This window comes from Peromyscus maniculatus, chromosome 2, assembly GCF_049852395.1.
Source record: "Peromyscus maniculatus bairdii isolate BWxNUB_F1_BW_parent chromosome 2, HU_Pman_BW_mat_3.1, whole genome shotgun sequence".
In the NCBI taxonomy this organism is placed as follows: domain Eukaryota; kingdom Metazoa; phylum Chordata; class Mammalia; order Rodentia; family Cricetidae; genus Peromyscus; species Peromyscus maniculatus.
The window spans coordinates 127,059,068-127,085,054 of record NC_134853.1 but is presented as its reverse complement, the minus strand read 5'-3'; the positions used below and the strand labels follow the sequence as shown (position 1 = coordinate 127,085,054).

Below are 25,987 nucleotides of genomic sequence, written 5' to 3'. Positions count from 1 at the left end.
GAATATAGCTTCTAACTTGATAGAAAGCTATGTATTAAAAAATAATATGAATGGAAAGTATCTACTTATAAATACTTACTTTGATCATAAACTTTCGGTCTATATTCTCCTCCAAAGCATTCATACTCCAGGGTCTCATCATTTAGGTCAAATTCTTCTATAACGGTGTCATTAAATTTATACCACTTTCCTTTTCCACACCCCCTAGGACCAGAGATCAGATAAACACTATAAGATTTAAAAACAATTATCTTCATCCCTTGCATTTATCAATATGTACTATGTATAGATAAAGCAGATGATGGCTACTTAAAAGCATCCAGGAAAATGTAGCAACAGAGGTGTAGTGATTTCAGTTTCTAAAACTTTTCAAATCAAAGGAGTGAAAATAGTTCTCCTAAGTTTAAAAAATTGGAAATGCAGAACAAAGGGTAATGTGAGTTCCTACAGCTGGGCATCATGATACCCACCTACAATCCCAGCACTTGGGAGGCAGAAGCAGGACTGAGGATGAGGCCAGCCTGGGCTATAAACCCTGCCTTCCCCTCTACCCTCCCCAGAAGTCCTCCAGTGGTGGGTGGATGGCAGAGTCAGCAGGGGAAGTGGAGATCACACGAGGCCTTGTGGAAGAGACCTTACCGCCTGTCCTTGATGAAGGAATAGTAATGGCCTGCATGTGCCTGCCCACTGTGTACAATGACACCAACAAGCTCGTAGTTTTCTGTGAGGGCAACTTTTTTCCGTGGGGATCCTCCACCTCCTTGATCCATATTTCTCCCATTTTCACCAACTTCGGAAGATGAGTCCTGGCGGGCCATTCCCGAGACTGTGTAAGGCTCCATATTGAGCATCCAGGGAAACTACGTAACAGTCAAAAGAACACGTTAATGCTAAGTGGGAACATACTTGGCAGTACCTAGTCAAGTCAGACAAAGTAAGAGTCGTGCTCTCCAAAACGAGGGCTGCCTCCTGCCCCATTCACACATGGCGTCTCTGACAGGCCTGTGTGTCACAGAAGCATTTCATTTCACAGCCATGGTTAGGGTGCCTTCAGAAACAAAGGCACCATTTGTCGGTCTGCCTGTCCTGTGAGCGGCAGCTTTTCAAACAAGGGCTGCAGACTCTTCATGTTGCTTTTTCTGGGACAGACAGGATGTAGGAAAGAAGGAAAGGAAAGAGGGAAGGGGGGGTCATGGTTAAGAGAAATTTCAGGAACAGAAAGAAGTTACCCGTATTTGTTCATCGTATTTAATGGATCGTCCACTCTCCCAGTCAAAGCCAAATCTCATCAGGTGAATTACCAACACACTAGGTAAAGACTTAATGCATGTTCTTTTCACTGTTATTCTCTAAGAAAAAGCAAAAACCAATTAACTCCCTGGAGAAAATCAAAGTAATGAATGTAAAAGCTTTTGGTACCCACATAAAACAAATAATGGCACAATCTATTGGAAGCAGCAACCAGAGCTTAATAATGACCTGTATGCAGTAACAAGTAACACTAATATTGTTTCTTGTAGAGGGCAAATGTGATACCTTTTCTTTACACTTCTCACAGTAGTATGCATTACTTCCTTCTAAAACTTCACCTCTAACAAACTGGTCCAAAGAGATTTCCAAGCTTTGGCAAGAAGTAACTCCTAGATTGAGAGCCATGAAAGCTTCCTCACGCTCATATCTGGTTGGGAAAAGACAGAACCCATGAATGGAGAACCACTGCGATCGTCATAATACCTGAACTTCGACACCCTCCTCAACAGCCAGGGGAATTAGACAAGCCTGAGCATTTTAAAAGCACACTGACCAAAACATGATTTTCAACAAATACTTTAAGGCTACAGAGTAATTATGGAATATAATTCATTGAACATTTATAGATCCAGTAAGAAATCAATCTACAAGTCAGCAATAAGTTAACATTTATAACTTTCTAAAATATCATTTAAAGATATTTTCCCCCAGGGTGCTGACATCAAAACCAGGGTCCTGTACCTGTCAGACAAATGCTGTACCCCTGAGCTACACCCCTATTCCTAACAGTCATTGTTTAATGTAGCAGTGACATCTTCACTAACCTGTGAGGACAATCTTTACAGATCTTCTGATCAGAATAGATGCCCTGGAAAGTATTCTTAAAAATTTGTTCTCGTCCCATTTTCTGTCAGAAAAAAAATTTAAAGTTTTAACTGATACCCCTAGAATGTACAAGTTGGTTCAGATAACATTTTATTTAAAAATTTCAACTTAGCCATCAAAATATAAAGAGTAATACTGGTGGTTTCAGTTAGAAACTAGAGGAAGGCTAATAAGCTATCATTGGCCCCAGTGTCAGACCATGCAAACGATCAGAAGAGGAAAAGAGAGAAGGGTCCATGAGAGCTGATCATGACAAGTCTTCCATTTATGAGTCTGAATTTTCTTTCTGTGCTTTAAGTTGCAAGGCAGCAGCAACTCTGACAATTTTTGCTTTTTTCTCAAGGACAGATACTATATATCTGTAAGTTATTTTAAACACATGAAGTGTAATAATTGTGCTTATTGATAAGATGTACAGTGGCACCTCTAGGCAAGTCTGTCACATGTTTTATTGGGAAAGGCAGAAAGCTTTGAATGTAAGCATCACCACAAATAATAGTCTATCTAGTCCTTTTGTCCTTTTGCTAGAGAAGTCTCCCAGTCCCCAGAACTGACTCCAGGGGACCATCAATTCATTGGGCACTCTGCAGCCAGACTATACCTCTAGGGACATTGCAAAAATACACAAGCACGAATGGTCATTTTCTCTGTAGTATAGATTAGGAACTACACTGCTCTATCAGCTTAGATAAATAAAGAATACTTCTCCAATAATATGGATGCATTAATTGTAAATGCTGAAAGTCTGACCTGCAGCTGCGATGCTCAAGATGACTACTTCCTGGTTTGTGAGTTTCAGTCACTGTAAACCTTCAGGCATCGTTCCTACACTGTAACTAGCTGAAGGAGTCAGAGGGCAATGGAGACTGTCATTACCTTGAGATACTCATCCATCTGATCAATAAGACTGGTGAAGAACTCATATGCATCCTGCTGCTCCCTCACATAGAGCTCCTTGTTCCACATCTTGAAGATCTGTGTAGCAAGAATTGAATAGCTCTTTCAAGGGAAAGCAGCATGCTCTCAACAAAACACACAGGATCACATAAATGCTTTTGAAAAACGAGGCAGCTATTAGGATCAGGGTGTTTTTACTGGAGTGAGACAGGCTTGTATTCTGCTATCTGTGCATTTTCTTGGTCCTTCATATCACAGCAAGTTTCTGAAAGCAGACGTGGGTTCAGGGTGAGCCCCTGGACTACACAACAGCAAGGGTCTCTCTTACAAGGGGCCTCTGCTCTGTGAGGCAAAGTACAGCAGCGTCCTTTATTTGGAGGCACTAGCGATACCGGCACAGGCTCAGAGAGAGATGATCTGAATCATCATTTTTAGATGCATTTTCATTATTATTTTAAATTATGTGTCATGTATCAATGTCTGTCAGCTCCCCCGCAGCTAGAGATGACAGGTGGTTGTGAGCTGCCTGGTGTGGGTGCTGGGAACAAACCTGTGTTTCTGCAAAAGCAGTGTAACTGCCGAGCCACAGTATTTTAAAGAGCTAAAATAAGAATCATAAGGAACAGTCAAAACAGATAAGCAGGTCCCCAGGAATTATGAATGACTGTTCCTAATGTCCTAATTATTTGAAAGTAACAATTTGTTGGACATTCAGATCTTTGATGGGCTGTTAGTGATGACAGAAAACCATTATCACTAGAGAAGAAAGCGGAGCCAAACTCTAATTATTATCCAACCTCACATCTACAGTTACTATAAATACCTTCCAGAAGTTCTCAGGCACATAATACTGCAGCTTGCTTTCCATCAAATGTCCAAAGAGGGACTGTACTTGGTAAAATACACTGTCATCTGGATTGTCTGTATCATCATCCACTGAAAGAAGTGACTATGAAGAAAAGCATTATTAAGCGAGACACTTTTAACTGCTTCCCACTAACCCCACACACGCACACATGAGTACCCACGCTGGGGTTTAAGTATGCCAAGGAGTGTCTGATGTGGAGACAGCACAGTACAGATATTTAGATATTAGTTTGTCATTTCCTACTTGCTGTGATCAAGGATATAGTATCTCTTTAAGTTCCATTTTATTAGGAAAAACTGGAGCTAATGAGGATTTTTAGACACAAATGCTACATGATAATTATGGAATATTCTCAAAATACTGCCTGTTATCCCACAAGTTGTGACTATGTTAATAAGAAGCACTGAAAATAGTCACATATTCTAGAATATCAAGTGCAACTTTATAGAAGGGTTGAGACTTCTGTATGTACAAAAATTACATTTGTTCAAATAACCAATTAAAATAACATTTTTACAAAAATGTGGCTGTAACGTCTTCACCAATTCCAGAAGCTAATGAATTTTTAACCACAGCTACAAACCCAAGAAACAATAACGAAGCATGGGACAATCTGCAGACAATCTACACATTCTCTGATGACAACCGGGACAGGGAAGGAGGTCACCTCAGGGAGTCCGGGCTGCATGTACAGTTGCTGGAAGACTGCGTTCATGTAACAAGTGGCACCACCGTTCCTCAGTCCCACAAACCCTGAACTGGATCTGCTGTCCACGGGGGGAAGGTACTGGAAAGACAGGAACACAAGAGAGGGAGGAGAATGAGCGCTCTACCACAGCACACGTCCACACAGCCACTTCGAATGACTGGCAGAGAAACAACACACTCAGGTTTATCCATCCAGCAGGGAGGAAACCGAACCAACAGAACCTACGTTCGTTCCTCAAGTACCTGTGTTAGGTGCTGCGGTGACAAAACGCAATGGTCTTAAGGTTTCTCTTCTGGTCACAAAACATGTGGCACAAAGCAGGGATTAGCTCATCTATGTAGACCTGCACTCATTCACTTACCATTCAACAAGTGTTTATTAAGGACCTAGTATGTGCCAGGCACTGTGCCAGAGATTAAGAGAGAACAGAAATGTTCATGGGCCCTGATCTCCAAGAGCTTACAATCCCGTTGTGTAAGCTTTATGGCACTAATCAAGCAGATACATTAGATGCCGCCTACAAACAATGGATGCTGTTTTCTGAATAAAGGAACAATGTTCTAGGAAGTATTTATCATGAGGAACTCTGGAGTCAAGGAAGGCTTGTGTCCTCTTTACACAAGGCAATGTTCTATTCAACTTTTTCTAGTAAGCATACAATTCAAATGACAGAAAAGCATGGCATTGCGTTACTTACAAATGTTATCAAATAATGCAGATCCTAACACAGTGCTTTTCTGGGTAGAAATAATCCAGATAAGGCATCTTGGCTAATGTTCAACACAGCACCTCTCCAAGTGGGCAAGGACAGTACAGTGGAAATGTGAGTGCCCCAGGAGCTTGGCTCTCTTACCACAACCACACACCAGTGTCTGTATCCATGTAATAAGTGAACAGCTGACAAAAACAGGTAGGTATTTTGGACCTCAAAGCATTACTGGATCTCACACGCTTCTCATTAACATCAGAAGTAACTGACAGCAAGGTGCTTTCTAGGAGCTAACACCCACTTACATTTGTAGTGCAAAGCACAGATTTTTTTTTTAAGTGCTAAAAAGTTAAGTATGTATCTACAAATGCTTTACTTCTTGTGCTGGTATCACCCCTGACTTGAGGCTAAAGCATATCACAAAATAAGCATCACAAACTAAAGCATGAGAAGTGAGCTTTTCCCCAATTCAGAGCTCACATAGAGCTCTACTCCTCACTGGTGTTCTTTCCTCTCTCTAGGACAACTGTCCCCACTGTTCTAACTTGTGTATTCAGGGACACTCAACTCTCACATCCAAAGAGTGAGTCTGACTTTGCATTATGGAAGAGGAGAAAGCAAACCCAGCTTTGACAGTGTCTTCCGGTGCACCTGCAACTTGTCTGCTTTCTGTACATCCTCATCTACAGGAAGAGGCCCCACAGCTTCCCTCACATTCTTCTCCTTGCTGGAATGAAATGAATGGCTTCCTTCTTGCTTCAGTGAGCACCACTAGTCTTTAAGGCTCTATTTCAAGTTTCATCTTCTCTAGAAGCATTTTTTCTTTTGGTTTGGTTTTTTTGAGACAGGGTTTCTCTGTGTAGTTTTGGTGCCTGTCCTGGATCTCACGCTTTAGACCAGGCTGGTCTTGAACTCACAGAGATCCTCCTGGCTCTGCTTCCCCAGTGCTGGGATTAAAGGCGTGGGCCACCACCGCCCCGGCTCTCTAGAAACATTTTCAGATAGCCGATGAAGTGCTACTCTGTGTGAGCAGAGCACTCAGGCCACGTCTCCACCCTACCCCGTATCTCACAGTGCTGACAATCTGCTGGTGGCCTGTCGCCTCCACTGCCCATGCTCTGGATGCCTGACAGACAGCTGGGGGAGTGCGTTCACTTTTCAACTTCCAAAGTCTAAAACCTTCCTCAACATGTGGTAACTCTACGAATTTTATTCAATCTATCTGGCTCTGTAATTCAAGTGCCTGGCACTATGCCAGCATAAATTTACTCAAAAAAAAAAAAACAAAAACAAAAATATAAAATTCAAATAACAAAAATGGTTGGAATGCTACTTTTTAGTTGAGGTTAATTATTGGTCAGTTTGAAAATGGCTCAACTCTAACTGAAAGGATATTTCATAATAATATAATGATGAAATATGATAAAATTTTAGTTGATTTTAATATGTAAACATGCCATTCCAAAAAAAAAAAAAAGATTGACTTGGTTGTGGTAGGATAATACAAATTCAGTCTTAAGCTTATATATATTTAGGGGCTAGAGAAATGTCTCAGTGGGTAAAGGCACTTTTCAGACTTATAAAGTCTGAAAACCTGAGTTTAACCCCGAGGTCCCACATGGTCGTAGACGGTGGGAACCAACTCCTGTAACTTGTCCTAGCCTCCATACATGCTCCTTGTCATGCACATACCTGCCAAAAAAGTAAATATAAGTTATATGTTGAGGAGACCATTCTAAAAAAGTTAAATGAAGGCTGGGCAATGGTTTAGTTGGTAAAGTGAAGACGGGAGTTGGGTCCCCAGAGCAAGCTGGCTAACTAGTCTAATCAGCTCTGGATGCAAGTGACGCTTTGCTTCAGCAAAACAAGCGGACAATGACAGAAACACCAAGATCAACCTCCAGCCTCCACTTACAGGACTATACAAAGGAAGCACATCTTTAGTCTAAAAACTTACGTCAAACTCTTTGGTGAGAGCAGGGTCAGGCTGATGGTGCATTGACAGCAGTTCTTTTGTAATAATCTGAAGATTTGAAGGTGAGCTGTCGGCTAACATCACAAGAACCTCATAGGCCGCCAAGCGGCTGTTCACTGTACTACACCTAAGAACAAAAGCACAAGCCATAAAAATAACATCTGAAATCAAAATGCAGGCAAAACAATCCCTTAAACAGTTAAGTTAGGCCTATGCCAGAAATCTAGTCATCTATGTGCTCTAAATAAGGCAGCAGGAAGTCGTTTTAGATCTATTATCTTCTTAGTCTGACAATAATCAGCAAAATTCTCTCAAATAAGAAAAAGGAAGCTATGAAAAGAAGAATAGATGTCCATAAACATTTCAAATATGCCCGATGGTCAATAATTCTCCAATGACACTAATCAGCTTTCTACTGTTACAGAAAATGGAGACAGAAATAGTTTGTCAAATCAACTTATGAAAGTGACATGCAGGAAAGCAGACTTCCTCTGTTGCTTGCCTTTCAACCTGGGCAGTAATTCTGAACTATAATCAACACCGACACCACATCACTGAAGCGATCACAGATTAGAATGGATACACAGAAAAGAGGACATCCAACCTTTGCCTGGGACCACTATAAAAGTGCAGGAGGGGATTCTGGGACTCTGGGGTTAGTACTGCACCTGACACCAAGGACAAGGGCCACAGAGCTGGCACTGTCCTTTAATTGTTGTCTAGATGCATGGATTGAAAAGGATGGGCAAGAAATGAACAGGGAGGCACTACCTAGACACACACACACACACACACACACACACACACACACACACACACACACGTAAAAGCAGTGACAAAAGAACACATTTACTTTCAGAAAGAGTTTTCACGTATTTTTTGCTTCAAGGTTTTGGTGGAAAGGTCACTGTAATGAATGAACAAGTTTAGGACACTGGGGGAAGCTGAAACATGTCTGCTTTTCAATTCCAGGCATTATACACAATTTTATTACTTTTAATAAAAAAGAAGGATTCACTAATATAACTGTTCATTAAAACTGTTAGATATATATTGTTTCATGTTTACTGAAAAACAAAATACTAATAATTTCTGGGGCTTTAATTAGAGTCCCAGGGACTTAGTGCTAAATACTCCAAGACACACCAGACAGGATGAGGATGGAAGCCACAGCCCTAAGGACAGTCCCAGAGCTCTACTAGTTCCCTCTCCCTGCCTTCTGTCCATTCTGCTAATAAGGAGCTCTCTAGCTACAAGTGTTCTTCTGACAAGAGTCCCACGACACTTGATGGGACTCTACAGAGTGCTTACTATACCCTGCCTGTACCAGCCATCTCTGAAATTAAGAGCCTCTTCAGGGTTAGTCAGGTAACTCTGCTCTTTAGAAAATTAAGTTCAGCTCGGAGCAAGCTAAGTGGCAGCTTATTGCTGCCTTTTCTATGGACAAAAGTCTAAATATCATTGGAGCAGGGTCAACAAAACACATGGATATTTCACATTTATATCCCCAAGGATTAATATAAAACCTTGATTCCAAAATCACAACTGTAATAAATTACTAGCAGTTGCAGATATGAGAACATAGTATGACCCAGCAAACGACAAGGCTCTAGACCTTTCTCCTAAAAAATCCTGAAGCCTACACTTGGAGTCTGTTTACTTGGTGCTCAGGCTTGAACTCAAGATCCCTCACATGGCTAAATGTGTGCTTGACCACTGAGCTACCCCCCTCCCCATGCAGAATTCCTACCCCCTTTGTTTCACCTGGCATTTGTCACTCAGATCAGCACACAGTTACTTCCTATCCCACCTTGAGGACGAGAACTTACCAGCACACTTCTCTGTGCTCACTGTGGGCCAGGCACACTTCATACACAGCTCATTTACATGCATTTGTTTAAGGGATAGGAAACACAGGACAAACAAACTCACACAATGGAAGACAAACTCCAAGTTAAGAACATCTCGGACTACAGTTGTGAATTAAGAGATTTTACCAAAACTGAACACAACGTGCACTTTCCATACTTTGGATGAAAGTCCTGTTGACTGATGGCGGCACTGCCAGCTGGAGAATGACTATTTAAAATAATTCTAGAAGCTCGGAAAAGGAAGTCATCTAACAACGGTTTAATGAGTGACGAACCTGGAACAGAGCAGAACACCACGTTGAAGACGAACACAGATTTTAATTCAAAGATCCGATAGCACTTTCTTATCAGAGTGGCAGAGGCTCCCGAGGCCACCCAACACCAATGCATCTGGTTTAAGTTAAAGCTTACGTTTCTGAGTGCTTACTCTGTGGTACAGATCTGTGTAATGGTGGGACTGGGAACAAAGTAAAAAGTATCAGGTGACATGCCTTGCCTTAGGAGTCTATGACAATGAAAGGAGTCAAGTGCCAAGACCACCACAAACAGAATGGTTTGAGCGAGCAATTCTTAGCTCTAGGCATCAGGAAGTCCTCCACACAGAGTTAATGAAACTTTTAAGACTGTCTCCTTCAGACAAAATGATACTCCTTCTTCCTAGTTAAGGAGCACTCTTTTCTATGTATCTTCAATATCCAAAAAGATTCTATGGAGTCTAGTTGGTGCTGTAGCTGTGGAAGTTATATTCCAGTTTGTTTTCTGAATATAATTTATAACATTTGGATATATATTTTCAAATTATAACTGAACTTCAGGGGAAATCTTAACATTTTCCCAACACTGAGGAGGTAATGGCTGGGGAGTACCTCCTCAGATAAGAATCATCCTTATAGGAATGAAGATATATTGTAAAATATGTAATAGCAAAAGAGATAAACCTACTCTGATTTATAACTTTTACTTGATATTAAAAGTTATGTGACATGACTATTTTGAACAATGTACAATTCTCAGTGTGGTTTATTGTCACAGGGAGAAGACACCCTATGGTTTGCAGTCACTAAAACTGCAGACAATCTCCTACTCCTAACAGGTCAGTTTTTCATGGGACATTCAGCAATTATCATATTGTCCCAATTACACACAACACTGGCAGTCACTGAGAACGAAGGTACTCTCTCCCCACAATACAATGAAGCAACAATTACCAAGCATTTCCTTTTCTGCTCCACAGAGTGAAAGCAGGGTCTTGATGAGCCGCAAGTGTCCTGCCAATAAGATGTTGTCTGCCTCACTGGTCTCACATTCCGCTGTTCGGTTAGGTTCAAAGTTATCCAGCCATGTAATCTCATCTTCAAGCATGGTGGCTGGGCTGATTCGTAACTGCTCCATTTCTGAAGCTGAGAAGAGGGTAAAAGTGAGGAGGTGGAAATCTATTACAAAGAAAAACTTTTATTCATGGACTCAAAGTCCTGAAGAAAGAAGCGAAGTCAAGTCCTAATCTTCCCACCACGGAACTCACAAACCTTGTCATTAATAATCTTCTGGTGCAGATACTATCAAGGCTGTGTTCTGCATAAACTAAACACTTGATTGTATCCTCTGTGCGGACCACCATGCTACACATTATGAGACAATGGAGATAATCACTGCTCTAACAAAGCACCTGGTTTAGGAAATAAGACTTCCTCAGAAAAGGGAGGAATGGCCAGTAATTAGGACTAAGGTTCTCCACAGTGCTTCCTAAACCAAAGAGGCAGATATACGAAAGAGAAAGATCAAGCATTATAATCCTACATCTCTAAACTATGACCAAAACTCCAAGGAATAATTTTGTTTTTGTAGCAAATCTCTCTTTTACCCTGCCAAACAAGAACTGACAACCAAATTCTGTACTGGAACCACGGCTGAAAAGTACCTATTAGGTTAGGTAGTTTTATGGACACGGTCCCATTCTCTACATATAAACACCTTATATTTGAGTCATGACACACAGTCCAGCTATGTTTCTCCAGTCTCCAACAAATCAATCTCATCACACTGCTTGGAGACCGAGTGCTCATCTGAAAGCCACGAAAGCACCTGCTTGCCGAGCTGTGGCTGAGGTGCACCAGTCACCGGACACCAGAGCTTTGTGACCGTTTGCAGGAAGAAAGATTTCGGCATGCAATTTCTTTAGAATGAAGTGCTGGAAAGAAAATTTCCTTCTTTGGAGAAACCATTCTGTTCCTTTTTCTAGGGCACAGAGAACCGTGTGCTGTCTCCTTTAGCTCTCCAGGGACCTCATCACCAAATTCTGAGTGGGGCTGTACAACTTGTATATACAGAGAGGCTGTTTATTTCACCTGGTGTTGATGTTCTACTCCAATTAACATTTTTGTTGACCCTAAATTATATTACTTGTAATCTGAAGTGAATCTGGGGGTAAAGAGTAGGGAATATATTAAACACTTGGTCCGAACATCTAAAATTTACAGAGGACATCTGCATTATTTATAATACATTTACATTGTTTGAAAGTAGAGATAGGTAAAATCTCCATTCTAAAAGGCAAGTTCTAACACTGCTACTTCAGGCACTGACTGACCTCTGTCACTACCAACATGCTTCAACCAATTCCCCAGCTCTTAAACAACCACCCTACTGTCAGAATAGGGGCTGCAGAGGTGCTCAGTGGTTAAAACCACTGACTGCTCTTCCAGAGGACCTAAGTTCAGTTCCCAGTGTCGATGTCAGGTAGCTTACAACAGCCAGTTAACTCTAGTTTTAGGGGAATCCAATACCCTCTTCTGGCTTCTACAGGCACTCATACACACATGCATTCATTCACACAACACACACACGTACACAAAGTAAAAATAAATCATGGCAGAATAAATAACACCAGAGAGTAAGACCCTTCATGTTAATTCTCTCAGTTCAATTACAAATGAGACTGGCAACTATGGAGTTAACAAATCTTCTCTGTACACTGGTTGGGTATGTAAGAGAAGCAGAGCTCAATGGTACATAGATTTCCATGCTATAAAAATGACCGTCTTCCTGCTTTGTGACAGGAAGGTCAGGTACAGTCTACCCCGGCCCCATCCCAGTGAGTGTGTACTTACTTGTCAGGTCATCTAGTAACTGGCACCGCAAATCAAAATACTCCATGCACTGAGACAGCAGTCTACAAACCAGACAGATTCCAGTTACTGAAAAGAGGCCGATTTAAAAGAAAGCATTTGTCTTTTCAAAGTAAGTCCACAAAGCAGTTGAACAAGGTAATTTTCCTAACCATACAATTACTTACATTAAATACCTATTTTAGCATGAAAGAAAGAATTTTGCTAAACTGTAGTCTAGGAATAATTGTGTAAAGAGAAGGGAAGTTACTAAATGTATCATGTTTTAAAATAACATAAACACTGATTTCATTTGTTCATTCAAATGTGAACCATTATCTACCACTTAAATGTTAAATGCACAGAGCTATTTTAAGAAACACCGAATTAAAAAAAAAGCAAGAAAGACTGATAACAATTAAATATCAAACAAGCACAAAGAAGAAGAATAAAACAGAGTAAGAAGAGGAAGAGACAGAAATTATATAGACTCTTCAAGGTACTTCTACAACTCTATCATAGTGGGTAGGGGTACAGGCTCTAGAGTCAGACTGTATTACAGTGGGTAGAGGCACAGGCTCTAGAGTCAGACTGTATTACAGTGGGTAGGGGCACAGGCTCTAGAACCAGACTGTATTACAGTGGGGAGGGGCACAGGTTCTAGAGTCAGACTGTATTACAGTGGGTAGGGGCACAGGCTCTAGAGTCAGACTGTATTACAGTGGGGAGGAGCACAGGTTCTAGAGTCAGACTGTATTACAGTGGGGAGGAGCACAGGTTCTAGAGTCAGACTGTATTACAGTGGGGAGGGGCACAGGTTCTAGAGTCAGACTGTATTACAGTAGGGAGGAGCACAGGCTCTAGAATCAGACGTATTACAGTGGGGAGGAGCACAGGCTCTAGAGTCAGACTGTATTACAGTGGGTAGAGGCACAGGATCTAGAGTCAGACTGTATTACAGTGGGGAGGGGTACAGGCTCTAGAGTCAGACTGTATTACAGTGGGGAGGAGCACAGGCTCTAGAATCAGACTGTATTACAGTGGGTAGGGGCACAGGCTCTAGAACCAGACTGTATTACAGTGGGGAGGAGCACAGGCTCTAGAGTCAGACTGTATTACAGTGGGGCGGGGTACAGGCTCTAGAGTCAGACTGTATTACAGTGGGTAGAGGCACAGGCTCTAGAGTCAGACTGTATTACAGTGGGTAGGGGCACAGGTTCTAGAGTCAGACTGTATTACAGTGGGGAGGAGCACAGGCTCTAGAGTCAGACTGTATTACAGTGGGAGGAGCACAGGTTCTAGAACCAGACTGTATTACAGTGGGGAGGAGCACAGGCTCTAGAGTCAGACTGTATTACAGTGGGGAGGAGCACGGGCTCTAGAGTCAGACTGTATTACAGTGGGGAGGGGCACAGGCTCTAGAGTCAGACTGTATTACAGTGGGTAGGGGCACGGGCTCTAGAGTCAGACTGTATTACAGTGGGTAGGGGCACAGGCTCTAGAACCAGACTGTATTACAGTGGGGAGGAGCACAGGCTCTAGAGTCAGACTGTATTACAGTGGGTAGGGGCACAGGCTCTAGAGTCAGACTGTATTACAGTGGGTAGGGGCACAGGCTCTAGAGTCAGACTGTATTACAGTGGGTAGGGGCACAGGCTCTAGAGTCAGACTGTATTACAGTGGGGAGGGGCACAGGCTCTAGAGTCAGACTGTATTACAGTGGGTAGGGGCACAGGCTCTAGAGTCAGACTGTATTACAGTGGGTAGGGGCACAGGCTCTAGAGTCAGACTGTATTACAGTGGGGAGGAGCACAGGTTCTAGATTCAGACTGTATTACAATGGGTAGGGGCACAGGCTCTAGAGTCAGACTGTATTACAGTGGGTAGGGGCACAGGCTCTAGAGTCAGACTGTATTACAGTGGGTAGGGGCACAGGCTCTAGAGTCAGACTGGTTTCATTCAATCTTGGCTCTACTGCTTATAGCTAGTGTCCATGGACATCTCCTTTCTCACAGTCTTCTAATTGTTAAATGTTTATTATAATCTTATAGAATAAACATGCACATATATTCAAATAGACATAAATGGCTCAAGCAAGTATAATGAACCAAGATTTTTAAAAATAACAAATAATAAAATATCCTAACTCAGAGTGTTAATAAACAGACACACAAAAACCTTGGTAAACTATGTGGCACAGTAAGATTTGGTAATTGTTTATTATATACCAAACTAAGACATTTTTAAAATGTTGTGAGATATAAATTTCAAATTTATGAAGAGTATTACTATTCAATTGTATATAAAATTAAACGGCTTCATAAGTTGGTATACCGTCAAAAAGTTATTAAAATCTCATCTCATGGTTTGGTCTTTTTTAGAAAGTATTTACTCATTTTATTTTACATGTGAGTGTTTTATCTGCATGTATGTACATGCACTATGTGTGTGATTGGTGCCCACAGAAGTCGGAAGAGGGCCCCGGACCCCATGGAACTGGGGTTATGATGTTGCCATGTGGGTGCTGGGAAACGAACCCAGGTCCTCTGCAAGAGCAACAAGTGCTCTTTACCGGAGTCATCACTGCAGCCCCCTCTGCTGTGGGATGGTCGTTCTGTATGCTGTGAGTATGTGTGGCTACCATTGGTTAACAAAGACGCTGCTCTGGCCTATGTCAAGACAGGTTAGAGCCAGGTGGGAAATCCAAGAGAGATACCGAGAAGGAAAGTGGAGTTGGGGGAGATGCTAGCCGCTGCCTGAAAAGCAAGATGTAATGGAACTCAGGTAAAGCCATGAGACACATGGCAATACATAGATTAATAGAAATGGGTTAATTTAAGATAACTCACTAGTTAGTAATAAGCCTAGGCCATGGGTCAACCAGCTTGTAATTAATATTATGCCTCTGACTGGTTACTCGGGAAAAGGTGGGCGGGGGAGATTTGTCAGTGTACACCCCTCCATTTTGCCTTTTTCCTCAAATGTAGAGGAATTAAGTGACTCTCACAGTGAGGACAAGCCCAGTGGCTTCAACTTCTTAAATAACTGAAAACTACCGCTTGAGAATCACTATCCTTCAAATAAAAACATTTATGCTTAGGAAAACTTCACCTAGGAAAAGTTCCAATTCCAAAGTCAAAAGTAGTCAAGGGAAAAAGAAGATAACTACTTTTAGTTCAGATACCTACTAGGCAAAGCTACTTCCTAAAAATTAGTTTTAAACTATTAAACAATTATTTTTCATTACTAAAAATAGACAGCTCAATCCTGATGGTAAGCTGCAAACAGAAGTTTGGGCTGAAAATTTAACAAGTCACCCATAATGATCTATTTTCAAAATCAAAAAATATCAACTTCTTATTTATACATTACTAATTTTAAAACCTAAAAGTCCAATGCTTCAAAGCGACATGTTGATACTTAGCTATGTGGACCAGGGATTTTCATACATTAAAAAGTGTACGAGAGTATAACAATGTTGACAAACACTGTTAATCTTGTAATGAACCCACAAATGACAGGTAAGATCTTAACACAACTGAGGACACTGTCTCGTCTAGAAAATGTATGTATTTAAAAGGCTCAGAAACACCTAGGTATCTTTAGTTAGATCGACAAAAACCAGCAAAAAATCCTCAAAAACATCAAGTATTCAACTTGGAAATGAAAGTGAGAATGTTGCCATTGATTTTACAGAAAAAAGACTAACATAAGCAACTGTTCACAAAAATTAATATTCCAGATGAAATTAAAAAAAAATTCTAGAACTTAAACATTAACAAAATAGAACTAAAAAAACTCCCAACTAAGAAAAGCACTAGGCCAGGAAGCTTTACTGGTAAATTCTATCAAATACTTAAAACATAACAGTGATCCTTCTCAAACTCTTCTATGACCCTGAAGAGAAGGTCTAATACCAAAGCCAAACAAAGATTCCACAAGAAAACTTGAACGTAATGTCTCTCATAAATGCTAAAGCGAAAATCCCCACTATTAGCAAGCTGATACACTTAAAGGATCATGTAACATGAACAAGAACTGATTTCCTGGAATGTAGCGACAGTCAAACATTTAAAAAAAGAAAATCACTCAAACACCACAGTAACAGAAAGGGAGTGAAGGAGCCCACACACCTCAGCTCTAGTGAGACAGACAAGAGCATCCAACATGGAGACTCAAAGAGATGGCTCAGAGGTTAAGAGCACTTAATGCTCTTGCAGAAGACCTGGGTTTGGTTCCTAACCTTCAGAGCCAGATGATCCCCGATGGTTTTCTGGTCTCTACAAGCACCAGGAACACAGATGGTGCAGACACATGTGAAGTATAGCATCTACACACATTGAATAAAAAGGACCCGACGACCAACTGCCGCATTGGTCTGTGAGCAAAATAATGATCCAAGTAGGAACCGAAGGGCTCTACCTCAACATAGTAAAGGCCACCTACGAAACTCCATGCGGACCTCCCATTCAGTAGTCTAAGACAGAAGCTTTTCCCAAAGAGCATGCTGGTCACTTTCATCATCTCTATTCAACAGAACACTGAATACTCTAGCCAGAGCAAGTAGGCAAGAAAAAAGGCATCCAAATTGGAGAAGTAGAAATGGACTTATCTGTTTACTAATCTGACAAACTTATCAATCTATTAATATATGGAAAACCCTAAAGATTTCACCTGAACCCTGTTAATTTAGCAAAGTTACAGGATATAAAAGTCAACAAACAAAAGTAACTTGTGCTTCTCCTACCAACAGTGTAAAATGTAAAAAGTAAACTAAGACAATTCTATTTACAATTCTATTTACAATTTACAGTAAAAATAATAAAATACTTGAGATTCAACTTATTCAAGGAGAGAAGTCTTATACAATAAAGTGGGAAACACTGCTGGAGAAATTAAAAATGACATAATGAGAAATTTCATGTTTATGAATTAGAAAACAAAGTCAAGATGCTCAAAGTACCCAGAGTCATCTACAGACTCCCATAAAATATCAGAGCTGAGGAAGCAACATGCAAGAGGACAGAAGTGTGACCTCGACCCAGGGAACTGGCTCAAATAACCTCAGGCTCTCACCAATTAGGGAGAGCAGGGTGGGAGTGAGGATGGTGGAGAGGAAGCCTGGTGGTGTTCTGCTTGGGAGAAAACATGAAGAGCTTGGATGCTGGGTGGGGAAGGAGAAGGCCTTTTGTCTCAAGAACCCACATGGGCTTCACAGGAGGAGTACAATCACTTCTCCATTCTCATTGTATTACATACCTCTGATTGACTCCTCTCATGATACTGGTTGGGGACCAGAGAGGCAGCTGAGCTGTGAGAATGACGCCTAAGAGGAACTGATTTGGCTTCTGCACTTCTGCATGGGCTGAAGTGTCTGTTTGACTGAGAGTATACAGCTGATCGCAGGCAACCCGGCGGATCTGAAATGTCACCAATGGTAAAGGACAGATGTTATCAATGTCAAACTACTTTAAAAAGCAACACTGTGAAAATCCACACCATTTACTCATTCACATGACTGAAAGATATTAGAAAGGTGTAACTCTTCTAATTTTGAATGCTAAAGATTCTGCTGAGTAAGTGGATTAATTAATTGGTGGTGGCACACACCTTTAATCCCAGCATTTGGGAGGCAGAGGCAGATGATCTCTGTGAGTTCAAGGCCAGCCTGGGCTATAGAGCTAGCTCTAGGACAGCCAGGGCTACACAGAGAAACCCTGTCTTGGAAAACCAAAGAGGAGAAAAAAGAAGAAAAAGAAAAAAAAAGTGGTTTGGAAACTAATGATTACTTTACTTGAGTCAACAAGTTTTTAACTCAATGAAAATAAAAGTCAGAAAACCCCATTTTCAAGTATTTAAAAACTTCACGTTCATGGTCACATATGAGAGAAGTAAAACGTGATGAAAGTTCATGGTTTGAAGGTGATCTCTCCAGACTCTGACCAACATGTTGAAGCTTAATTCCTGCTGCCTTGCAGGTCTCAGATGCTCAACACCAGAGGCTGCTCTTTGGTCACCATCAACAACAACAACAAAACCAAACATCAAGCAGTTCTAACCCCAGTGCTGAAACTTCTGTTGGACTGTGGAGAAGAAACAGAAGGCAGGCGGTAGTCCAAACGTCACTCTTCCTTCCGAGTGGCGGTGGTCTGCAGCCATTCCTTCTATACTCCACAGGCATTCATGAAAAGTCCATAGCAACAAGACCAAAAGGCTTCCTGAGTAATAGAAATCCTTACCTCAGCACTTGGTGATCCAAGCAAAATGTCAATGATAAAATCAGCAACACATGGCAAGTTATAGAAAGACGCTGAGGAGGACAAGGAAGGAAGGAAGGAGAAAGAACTAATTAGGTGGTACACTTACAAAAGGTTGCTGAGCTCAAACTTAAGTAGGAAATTTCTCCTTTCTGCATAGAGTCAAACCCTAGGACATCTACAATGGCCTCCCCTGTCTGTCCAGTAAGTCCAGGGAACGTAAGGTGCAGCATTGCACATCTTTGAATCACTGCCTCGTGTGTACCAGTTACAGAATGAGGAAGTCTTAGCTCAATAAACTACCAGGCCGGGCGGTGGTGGCGCACGCCTTTAATCCCAGCACTCGGGAGGCAGAGGCAGGTGGATCTTTGTGAGTTCGAGGCCAGTCTGGGCTACCAAGTGAGTTCCAGGAAAGGCGCAAAGCTACACAGAGAAACCCTGTCTCGAAGAACCAAAACCAAAAACAAAAAAAAAAAACCTACCAGTGCTAGTAACACAAAATACACCCTCAACTAAGTTTATACATGATAAAAAATAAAGATATGGAGCAGTTGTATTTTTTTTTCAACTTGAAAACCTCTAAATCAAACGATACCAGGAAAATTAAACTATGAGTATGGTACAGGTTTAAAAAGCCATTTCATATAAGGGCTTATGCTTCTCACATAAAAATCTTCAAATGCATTTGTTCTCAGAGAAAATTTCTGAAGGTATTACTTTAATTAATTATAAAGTTGGAAATAAAGATGCCTAATTTCTATGTTTATCTTGATTAATTTTCACTTCTGATTTATACAATTAGTCTGGATATTAAAAAAATATACCATTGGGGCTAGAGAGAGAGCTCAGTGGTCAAGAGCACTGGCTGCTCTTCCAGAAGACCCAAGTTCAATGCCCAGCACCCACATGGCAGCTCACAACTGTCTGTAACTAGAAATACAAGCAGGCAAAATATCAATGTATGTACAACAAAAATAAGTAAACTATAAAAAAATACACCATGACCATCGATTCTGTCTCTCTGGTGGCCTGAAACAGGTAATTACAGCTAAGACTAGACAATAGTACACATCTGAAACTGAATGGCTAAGATTTTGTTTCTGAATATTTCCTGAGAGCTTCCTTTGGCAGTGCTTAGGTGCTGGAGATTCAGCAGGGAACAAAATGAACAAGTCTCTAGCTTGTAGAGCTCAAAACGTAGTTAGAAAAGGGGATGATGGCAACACCATGATAAATAAGTGTATTATACTGAAGGCTATAAAAACAAATGATGTTCAAAGAATAAGGGGAGGGGATTGGGTTGTGTGAGGGCACAGGGAAAGATGGTCAGAGGATGTCTAACCAGAGTACTATGTATGCAAAGACTTGCAGATGAGGAAAGAGCATTAAGAGGAAGGGGGAAGAGTCAGTGCAAAGGGTCTGTGGCAGGAACATAGCTTGTGTACTGAGGAAATAGCAAGATGCCAGTGAATGAGGGGCAAAGTAGAAGATGGGAAAACAGATTCACTGGTATAGTGGACGGTGTTGGGTTTGGGGGCTTCATAAAGACTTGGTCTTTACTGGAGCTGAACAGAGAAGCTTGGAAGTTCTGAAGAAAGAATGGTATGATATAACCAATACATTAAAAGGCCCTCTCTGGGGCATAAAGAATAACAGCAAGGGCAGAAGTAGGGAGAGAGATCAGGTCAATATTGGTACAATTCGATTAAGAGACAGCAGCATTCTGAAAGTACTAACCACAACAGGTACAAATGTGTGGACTTTAAGTACGGTCTGAAGGAGGCTGTGCTCCCAAAACAGATGCAGATACAGTAAAACACAGTAGTTATTCCAAGGTTCTTAGCCAGAGTATTCAAGAGGTTGGAACTGCCCATAAACTGGGAGAATTCTGAGGGATATAGGTAAGATAAAAGTCCATCTTGGACAGGTTAGATGTGAGATACCTCAAGTAGAGCTATGAGGGGAGTGGCCCAGGCCACAGACTCAAACTAACATGTTGGATATCAGTGTCTAGGTAGATTTAAGGCTATGAAACTGGATGGAGTCACTAAGAAAGAACAGAGCAGAGATATTGAGGGACTAAGGCCCAGCATCCCCAATCACTTGAAGTCAGTAAGAAAGATTATAAAGCCAGACCTAGGTTTTATAAATTTTAATGATGGGTCATTACCAGGAACATATAATTTATTATAAACTAGTAACCTGGGTGTTTCAATTCCTTAGTTCCAATCATCTCTAACAGGGTCCTATAACACCTGATGTAGAATTGTGTGTGTTGACACAAATGCACACATATGTACACAAAAGCCTCAATAAACACTCAAATATCCTGCAGAATCAACCACTCTAGCGCCATTTCCGCCGTGCCACATCCTTACTCTCCCACCCCTTCTCTCACCAAAAGGAGATATTTATAAAGCAATATCCACTCCTAACGGAAATCTAGCTTTTCTCTCAAAGAAATGAATTACTAATAAGCCGCCTCCTACCCAGTTGCTGACTCCGAAGCTGCAGGCACGTAACGAGAAGAGACAAAGCTTCTCCAGCAATCAGGGCGTCTTTGGTGGACACAGACTGCTGCCGGACACAGATGCCAGCATGCAGGGCTGCTGGCTCTCCTTCACTGCCGGAGCTGCAATTGCTTCCTGAAAGCAGAGGACATAAGTTTAGTGTAGCTCCTAGGACCATGCAATGTTTTAATGTAAGACCCAGAGTCCCTGTGCAACAGTAAATACTGCAAGAAAGCATTGCTAGGGAAAAGGCGATGAATCTCTGTATTGGATACACACTAACTGCTTTGTCCTTAAACACATTTACAGGGATTCAAAAATGTTTTCCCAAGACAAAACTACTTTCAGGTGGGAGAATGTCTTATATCTTGTAAGATAATCTTGATGTATTACATGGATATACAAATATGATTTATCTAACATTTCTGCATATTATACGTCATAATTTAAAAAACCCTTTTATTATTAAGCTGGGTATAGAGGCACACACCTTCAGTGTAGCAATGGAGAAGCAGAGGTAGACAGATCTCTGTGAGTTTGAGGTCAGCCTAGTCTATATAGCAAGTACCTGGCCAGCCAAGGTTACAATTGAGAGCCTATCTCGAACAAAACAAAACAAAACAAAACAACCAAACAAAACTAGAAAAACCTTTTATTGTTGATGTATTTATAAGCATACAGAGCAGGAAAACTAAACAAAGTTAAGAAATAAAACTACATAAAAAAGCTTAATAGAAAATAAGTTGACAGGCCCTAGAAGGATAACTCAGTTGGTAAAATTCTTATTATGAGAACTTCAACTCAATACGCAGAACCCATGTAAAAGCTGGGCATGGTAACACATACTTGTGCTGGGGAGGTGGATACAGGCACATTCCTAGGGCTTGCTGAGACAGGCCAGCCAAATGGGTGATTTCTGCCAGTGAGAGACCCTGTCTCAAAATAGCCTCCTTACCCCAAAACAAAGAGACCAAGAGATACCTGAACAACAATAGTCTTAGGTTGATCTCTAGCTCACATATACACTATGCATCTCTCTCTCTCTCTCTCTCTCTCTCTCTCTCTCTCTCTCTCTCTCTCTCTCTCTCTCTCACACACACACACACACACACACACACACACACACACGGGTGGGCGTGGAACCCTGCCAAACCAAGAAAGGAACTGTTTACTATGTTAGACATCTGAGGAATTTGTGTTTCAGCCACAAATTATAGGCCTTGTAACACACTTTTATGCTCAGGAAAGCTAAAAATGGTTGGACTTGACATCTCTACTTATTCTATGCATTAATAAATGCCCTTTCTTGAGATACCTTGATCGAGGGAGACATCATGGGGATAGGGAAAAACCTGGTGCCAGGGAAAATCTCAGGAATCCACAAGGATGACCCCAGCTTAGACTACCAGCAATAGTAGGGAGGATGCCTGAGCTGGCCTACCCTGGTAATCAGACTGACTACCCTAACTGTCACCATAGAGCCTTCATCCAGTAACTGGTGGAAGCAGATGCAGAGATGCACAGCCAAGCACCAGGCTGAGCTCCAGAAGTCCAATTGAAGAGAGGAAAGAGAGATTCTATGAGCAAGGGACATCAAGATCATGATAGGGAAACCCACAGAGACAACTGAACCAAACTAGTGGGAACTCATGAACTTTAGACCAACAGCTGTGGAGCCTCCGTGGGACTGGATGAAGCCCCCTGCATAAACGACGCACTTGTGTAGCTTGATCTGCTTAAGGGGGCCCCTGGTAGTAGGATCAGAATCTATCCCTGGTGCATGAGCTGGCTTTTTGGAGCCCAGTGCCTATGGTGGGACAATTTGCACAGCATTGATGCAGGGGGAGGGGCTTGGACCTGCCTCAACAGAATGGACCAGGCTCTGCTGACTCCCCATGGGAGGCCTTACCTTTTTGGGGGAGGGAATGGGGGGTGGGTTGTGGGTGAAGTCTGGTGGGGGGGAGGAGGAGGGAAGAGAGGGGGGTCTCTGGTTGGTATGTAAAATGAATAAAAATTTTCTTAATGAAAAAATGCCTTTTCTCTTAAATAAGGTGTCAAAAATGATGAATTTTTACTCATGTTTAAAGGCAAGAGAAAAAAACTTCTTTTTATAATCTGACAAATCTGCACATGGATTATTCTTACAGTTACCTCTTGCCTAATGTTTTATTATTGTGTTTATTTTTTGAGACTTTTCTACATGAGTACTGTATTCACATCATTTCTATCTGCATCCAACACCCCCACTCCCTCTCAAATTTATGGACTCTCCCTCTTTAATTATTATTGTTATAAATATATATACATATATGTGCGCGTGCGCGCGCACGCGCGCGCGTGCGCACGCACACACACACACACACACACACACACACTGAAAAGCACCGTCCCATTCTAAATCAGTACCTGAACTGCTGAGTCTGTTTCTAATCCCAGCAGGAAACAGAGAATTACTTTCTTTAATCGGCTGGCTACTTCCAACAAGGTCAAGCCGCCCTGCAGCTGCAGCCCATGACAGTCTCATGAAACAAGCGACAGTGGCCGTGAAATCACTGGCTTCCATAGTCTGAGGAGGTACAGAAAGGATGTTAGGAGAAAGGCAGTGTTGCTCTTGAAGACATCCGCTGACTTTTCTGACCCTGTGGCCTCAGGTTACAACTCTTCCCTCTCAGATCAGCCAGGGCTGCCTTCTCACACTACCACACTGCTTAGTTTTAAGATCAATTAACTGTAGCCTCCAATCTCCATGCTCAACTTAGGTTTTTGCCATTTCCTCTCCTGAAGTGTACATAGCACATTTCAGCTTCCATGTGAGCTTAGCATGGAAGCTCTGGCTTTGTTCTTTTTACTTGAATTAAGTCTCCTCTCCAACCCCCTCATTCTGTGAACCATTTGGTCTTTAAGACCTAGCTCAGGCGCCACTTCCAAAATCAAGTACACACGGCAGCAAAGGTGGAAGACCCCACACTGCTGAGGCTCCCAGAATGCTTTGCTTCTGTAGTTGTACACTTGATACTTCGCCTTGATTAAGCTACTTCTGTACCTGTAGTCATTTTCTTTCCTACTTCTGCTCAACTGCTTGAAAGCAGTGTTCACACTGGAGCTATTCCACACCCAGTTCCCTCTCCCAAGCAGAAGGTACTGAATACTTCTATATTCACCAGCCACTTACTTGGATTGCAACTCGGGCAGCAGGGATGATCTCCTCAACCCTAATGGAAGACCTGTCAGATACTGACAATTGTCTGTAGGATGACTTTTCTGGGGTCCCACATAGGGACATCTGTCTGCTTGTCTGCCGGCTCACATTTCGGAATGGACGGGAAGAAAGTGCTTCTATACCATCTTTGGTGAGGTCTTCATCTAATGATGTTGGCATTGTCTGTCCGACAAGTAGAAACCTTAAAAATAAAAAGTAACACTTACTCAGTTATTTCATACTATTTTAAAATGATAAAATTTGTGAGAATAATGCAATACATCTGCATACCTTGCAAGTTGTAGACAGATAGAATAAACACCCTGCCTGGTCTCATAGTCTACTTCTGATGGGATGGAGTCTCTCTGCATGACATTTACAACCAAACTTCAAAAGAAACAACAAAGAAAGTATATGAAAGACATCAATTTTTAAAAAAATAGAAACCTGTCCATAACTAATGCAATAGCCCATAAATGTTCTTAGTAACCACGTTTCTACATATAAATGAACTATCTATATACATACTTTTTGATAAAAATATGGACTTCCATATTTTTTTCACAAGGACTTTCATAAGAATTGGACTATGGTTTAGCCTAACAGATAACCCAGGTAGTGTGTTCAGGTAGCAGCCTGTCTCACTAATTGGTTTGGCATCACTGAGTAATTTCTATCTTGATATTAGTGGAACTAGTAATTTTAAAAAATATCAAGGATTGGTCTATTCAGTCAAGCTTGTTTCCATCTCTACTACACATTCATTACTCAAAAGCTTCCTCATTTTTCTGGCTTCCATTCTTATCTCTCCAACCTCCAAATCTATTCTTAGATGGTCACGCAGAGTGATTCTTTCAACATATGAATCAGCTCATGGTACCTGGCTGTACGAAGTTGTTCTATGCTTCCTCCATGGAAGGAAAAGGCAGGGTGTGCACAGCAGAGTATAAGGTTCTACATGTCCTGCTCTTGAGTGTTCCCAGAATGCCACATTCTATTTCTCGGCCTCACTCATTTGGCCTCAACCACTCTGGTGTCCTACATAGGTCACTAAGCTTCTCTATACAAGAATAGAAACTAGCTACTCTTCTGGAGACCGGTCCCTAGCTCTCTTCAAGCCTTGCCTCTTTGTGTTTTTCAAGTGGACATTTCCATTTTATTTCTCTCTATAGCTCTTATCACCCTCTAACATAAACCTTTCCTCATTGGCCTACTGTTTGTCTCCCTTGCTAAGACTGCAAACTTTATAGGAACATGGATTTCGTCTACTTTACTTACTGCTCTGTATCCATTGCTTAAAACAATGCATGACAGATGAACAAATACACGCAAATAAGTTCAAGTATAATGCTTGGACCATCACAGACATGCAAACTCTTGGGTAAATGAATTTTTGTTTGTTTTTTTGAGACAGGGTTTCTTTGTGTAACAGTCCCGGCTGTCCTGGAACTCACTCTGTAGACCAGGCTGGCCTTGAATTCACAGAGATCCACCTGCCTCTGCCTCCCTGAGTGCTGGGATTAAAGGCGTGTGCTACTATACCTGGCTTTTGAGATAAGTTTTTAAAGAGGAACACTTCTAAAATGCAGATTGAAAACTGGATATGGTGGCCGTAGCAAAGCTGTTGAATTGACATAATAAAGGCAGGCCTGAGTTAGAAAGTTAATTCCAGGCTAACCTGGGCTACAGAGTAAGACCCTATCTCAAGGAAGGAGGGGATGGGCAGGGATAAGAAGGCAAGAGAGGAAGTGG

General features: G+C 41.5%; 1 protein-coding gene across 3 annotated transcripts in view; it reads right to left on the bottom strand.

Moving 5' to 3' along the window:
* Positions 1 to 25,987, bottom strand: part of Usp24 (ubiquitin specific peptidase 24) — a 141,763-nt gene that overhangs the window by 29,548 nt on the left and 86,228 nt on the right. For all 3 annotated transcript variants that reach the window (XM_076564639.1, XM_006987206.4, XM_076564638.1), the window contains 18 exons: positions 24,527 to 24,622; positions 24,209 to 24,437; positions 23,443 to 23,602; positions 21,016 to 21,171; positions 18,509 to 18,579; positions 17,529 to 17,689; positions 12,273 to 12,334; positions 10,374 to 10,565; positions 9,323 to 9,440; positions 7,277 to 7,421; positions 4,569 to 4,688; positions 3,857 to 3,982; positions 3,013 to 3,111; positions 2,076 to 2,158; positions 1,537 to 1,678; positions 1,230 to 1,349; positions 640 to 860; positions 80 to 204 (listed from right to left, as the gene is read on the bottom strand). In XM_076564639.1, the coding sequence (XP_076420754.1) occupies positions 80 to 204; positions 640 to 860; positions 1,230 to 1,349; positions 1,537 to 1,678; positions 2,076 to 2,158; positions 3,013 to 3,111; positions 3,857 to 3,982; positions 4,569 to 4,688; positions 7,277 to 7,421; positions 9,323 to 9,440; positions 10,374 to 10,565; positions 12,273 to 12,334; positions 17,529 to 17,689; positions 18,509 to 18,579; positions 21,016 to 21,171; positions 23,443 to 23,602; positions 24,209 to 24,437; positions 24,527 to 24,622 (2,426 nt within the window). The remainder of the gene's footprint in view (positions 1 to 79; positions 205 to 639; positions 861 to 1,229; positions 1,350 to 1,536; positions 1,679 to 2,075; positions 2,159 to 3,012; positions 3,112 to 3,856; positions 3,983 to 4,568; positions 4,689 to 7,276; positions 7,422 to 9,322; positions 9,441 to 10,373; positions 10,566 to 12,272; positions 12,335 to 17,528; positions 17,690 to 18,508; positions 18,580 to 21,015; positions 21,172 to 23,442; positions 23,603 to 24,208; positions 24,438 to 24,526; positions 24,623 to 25,987) is intronic.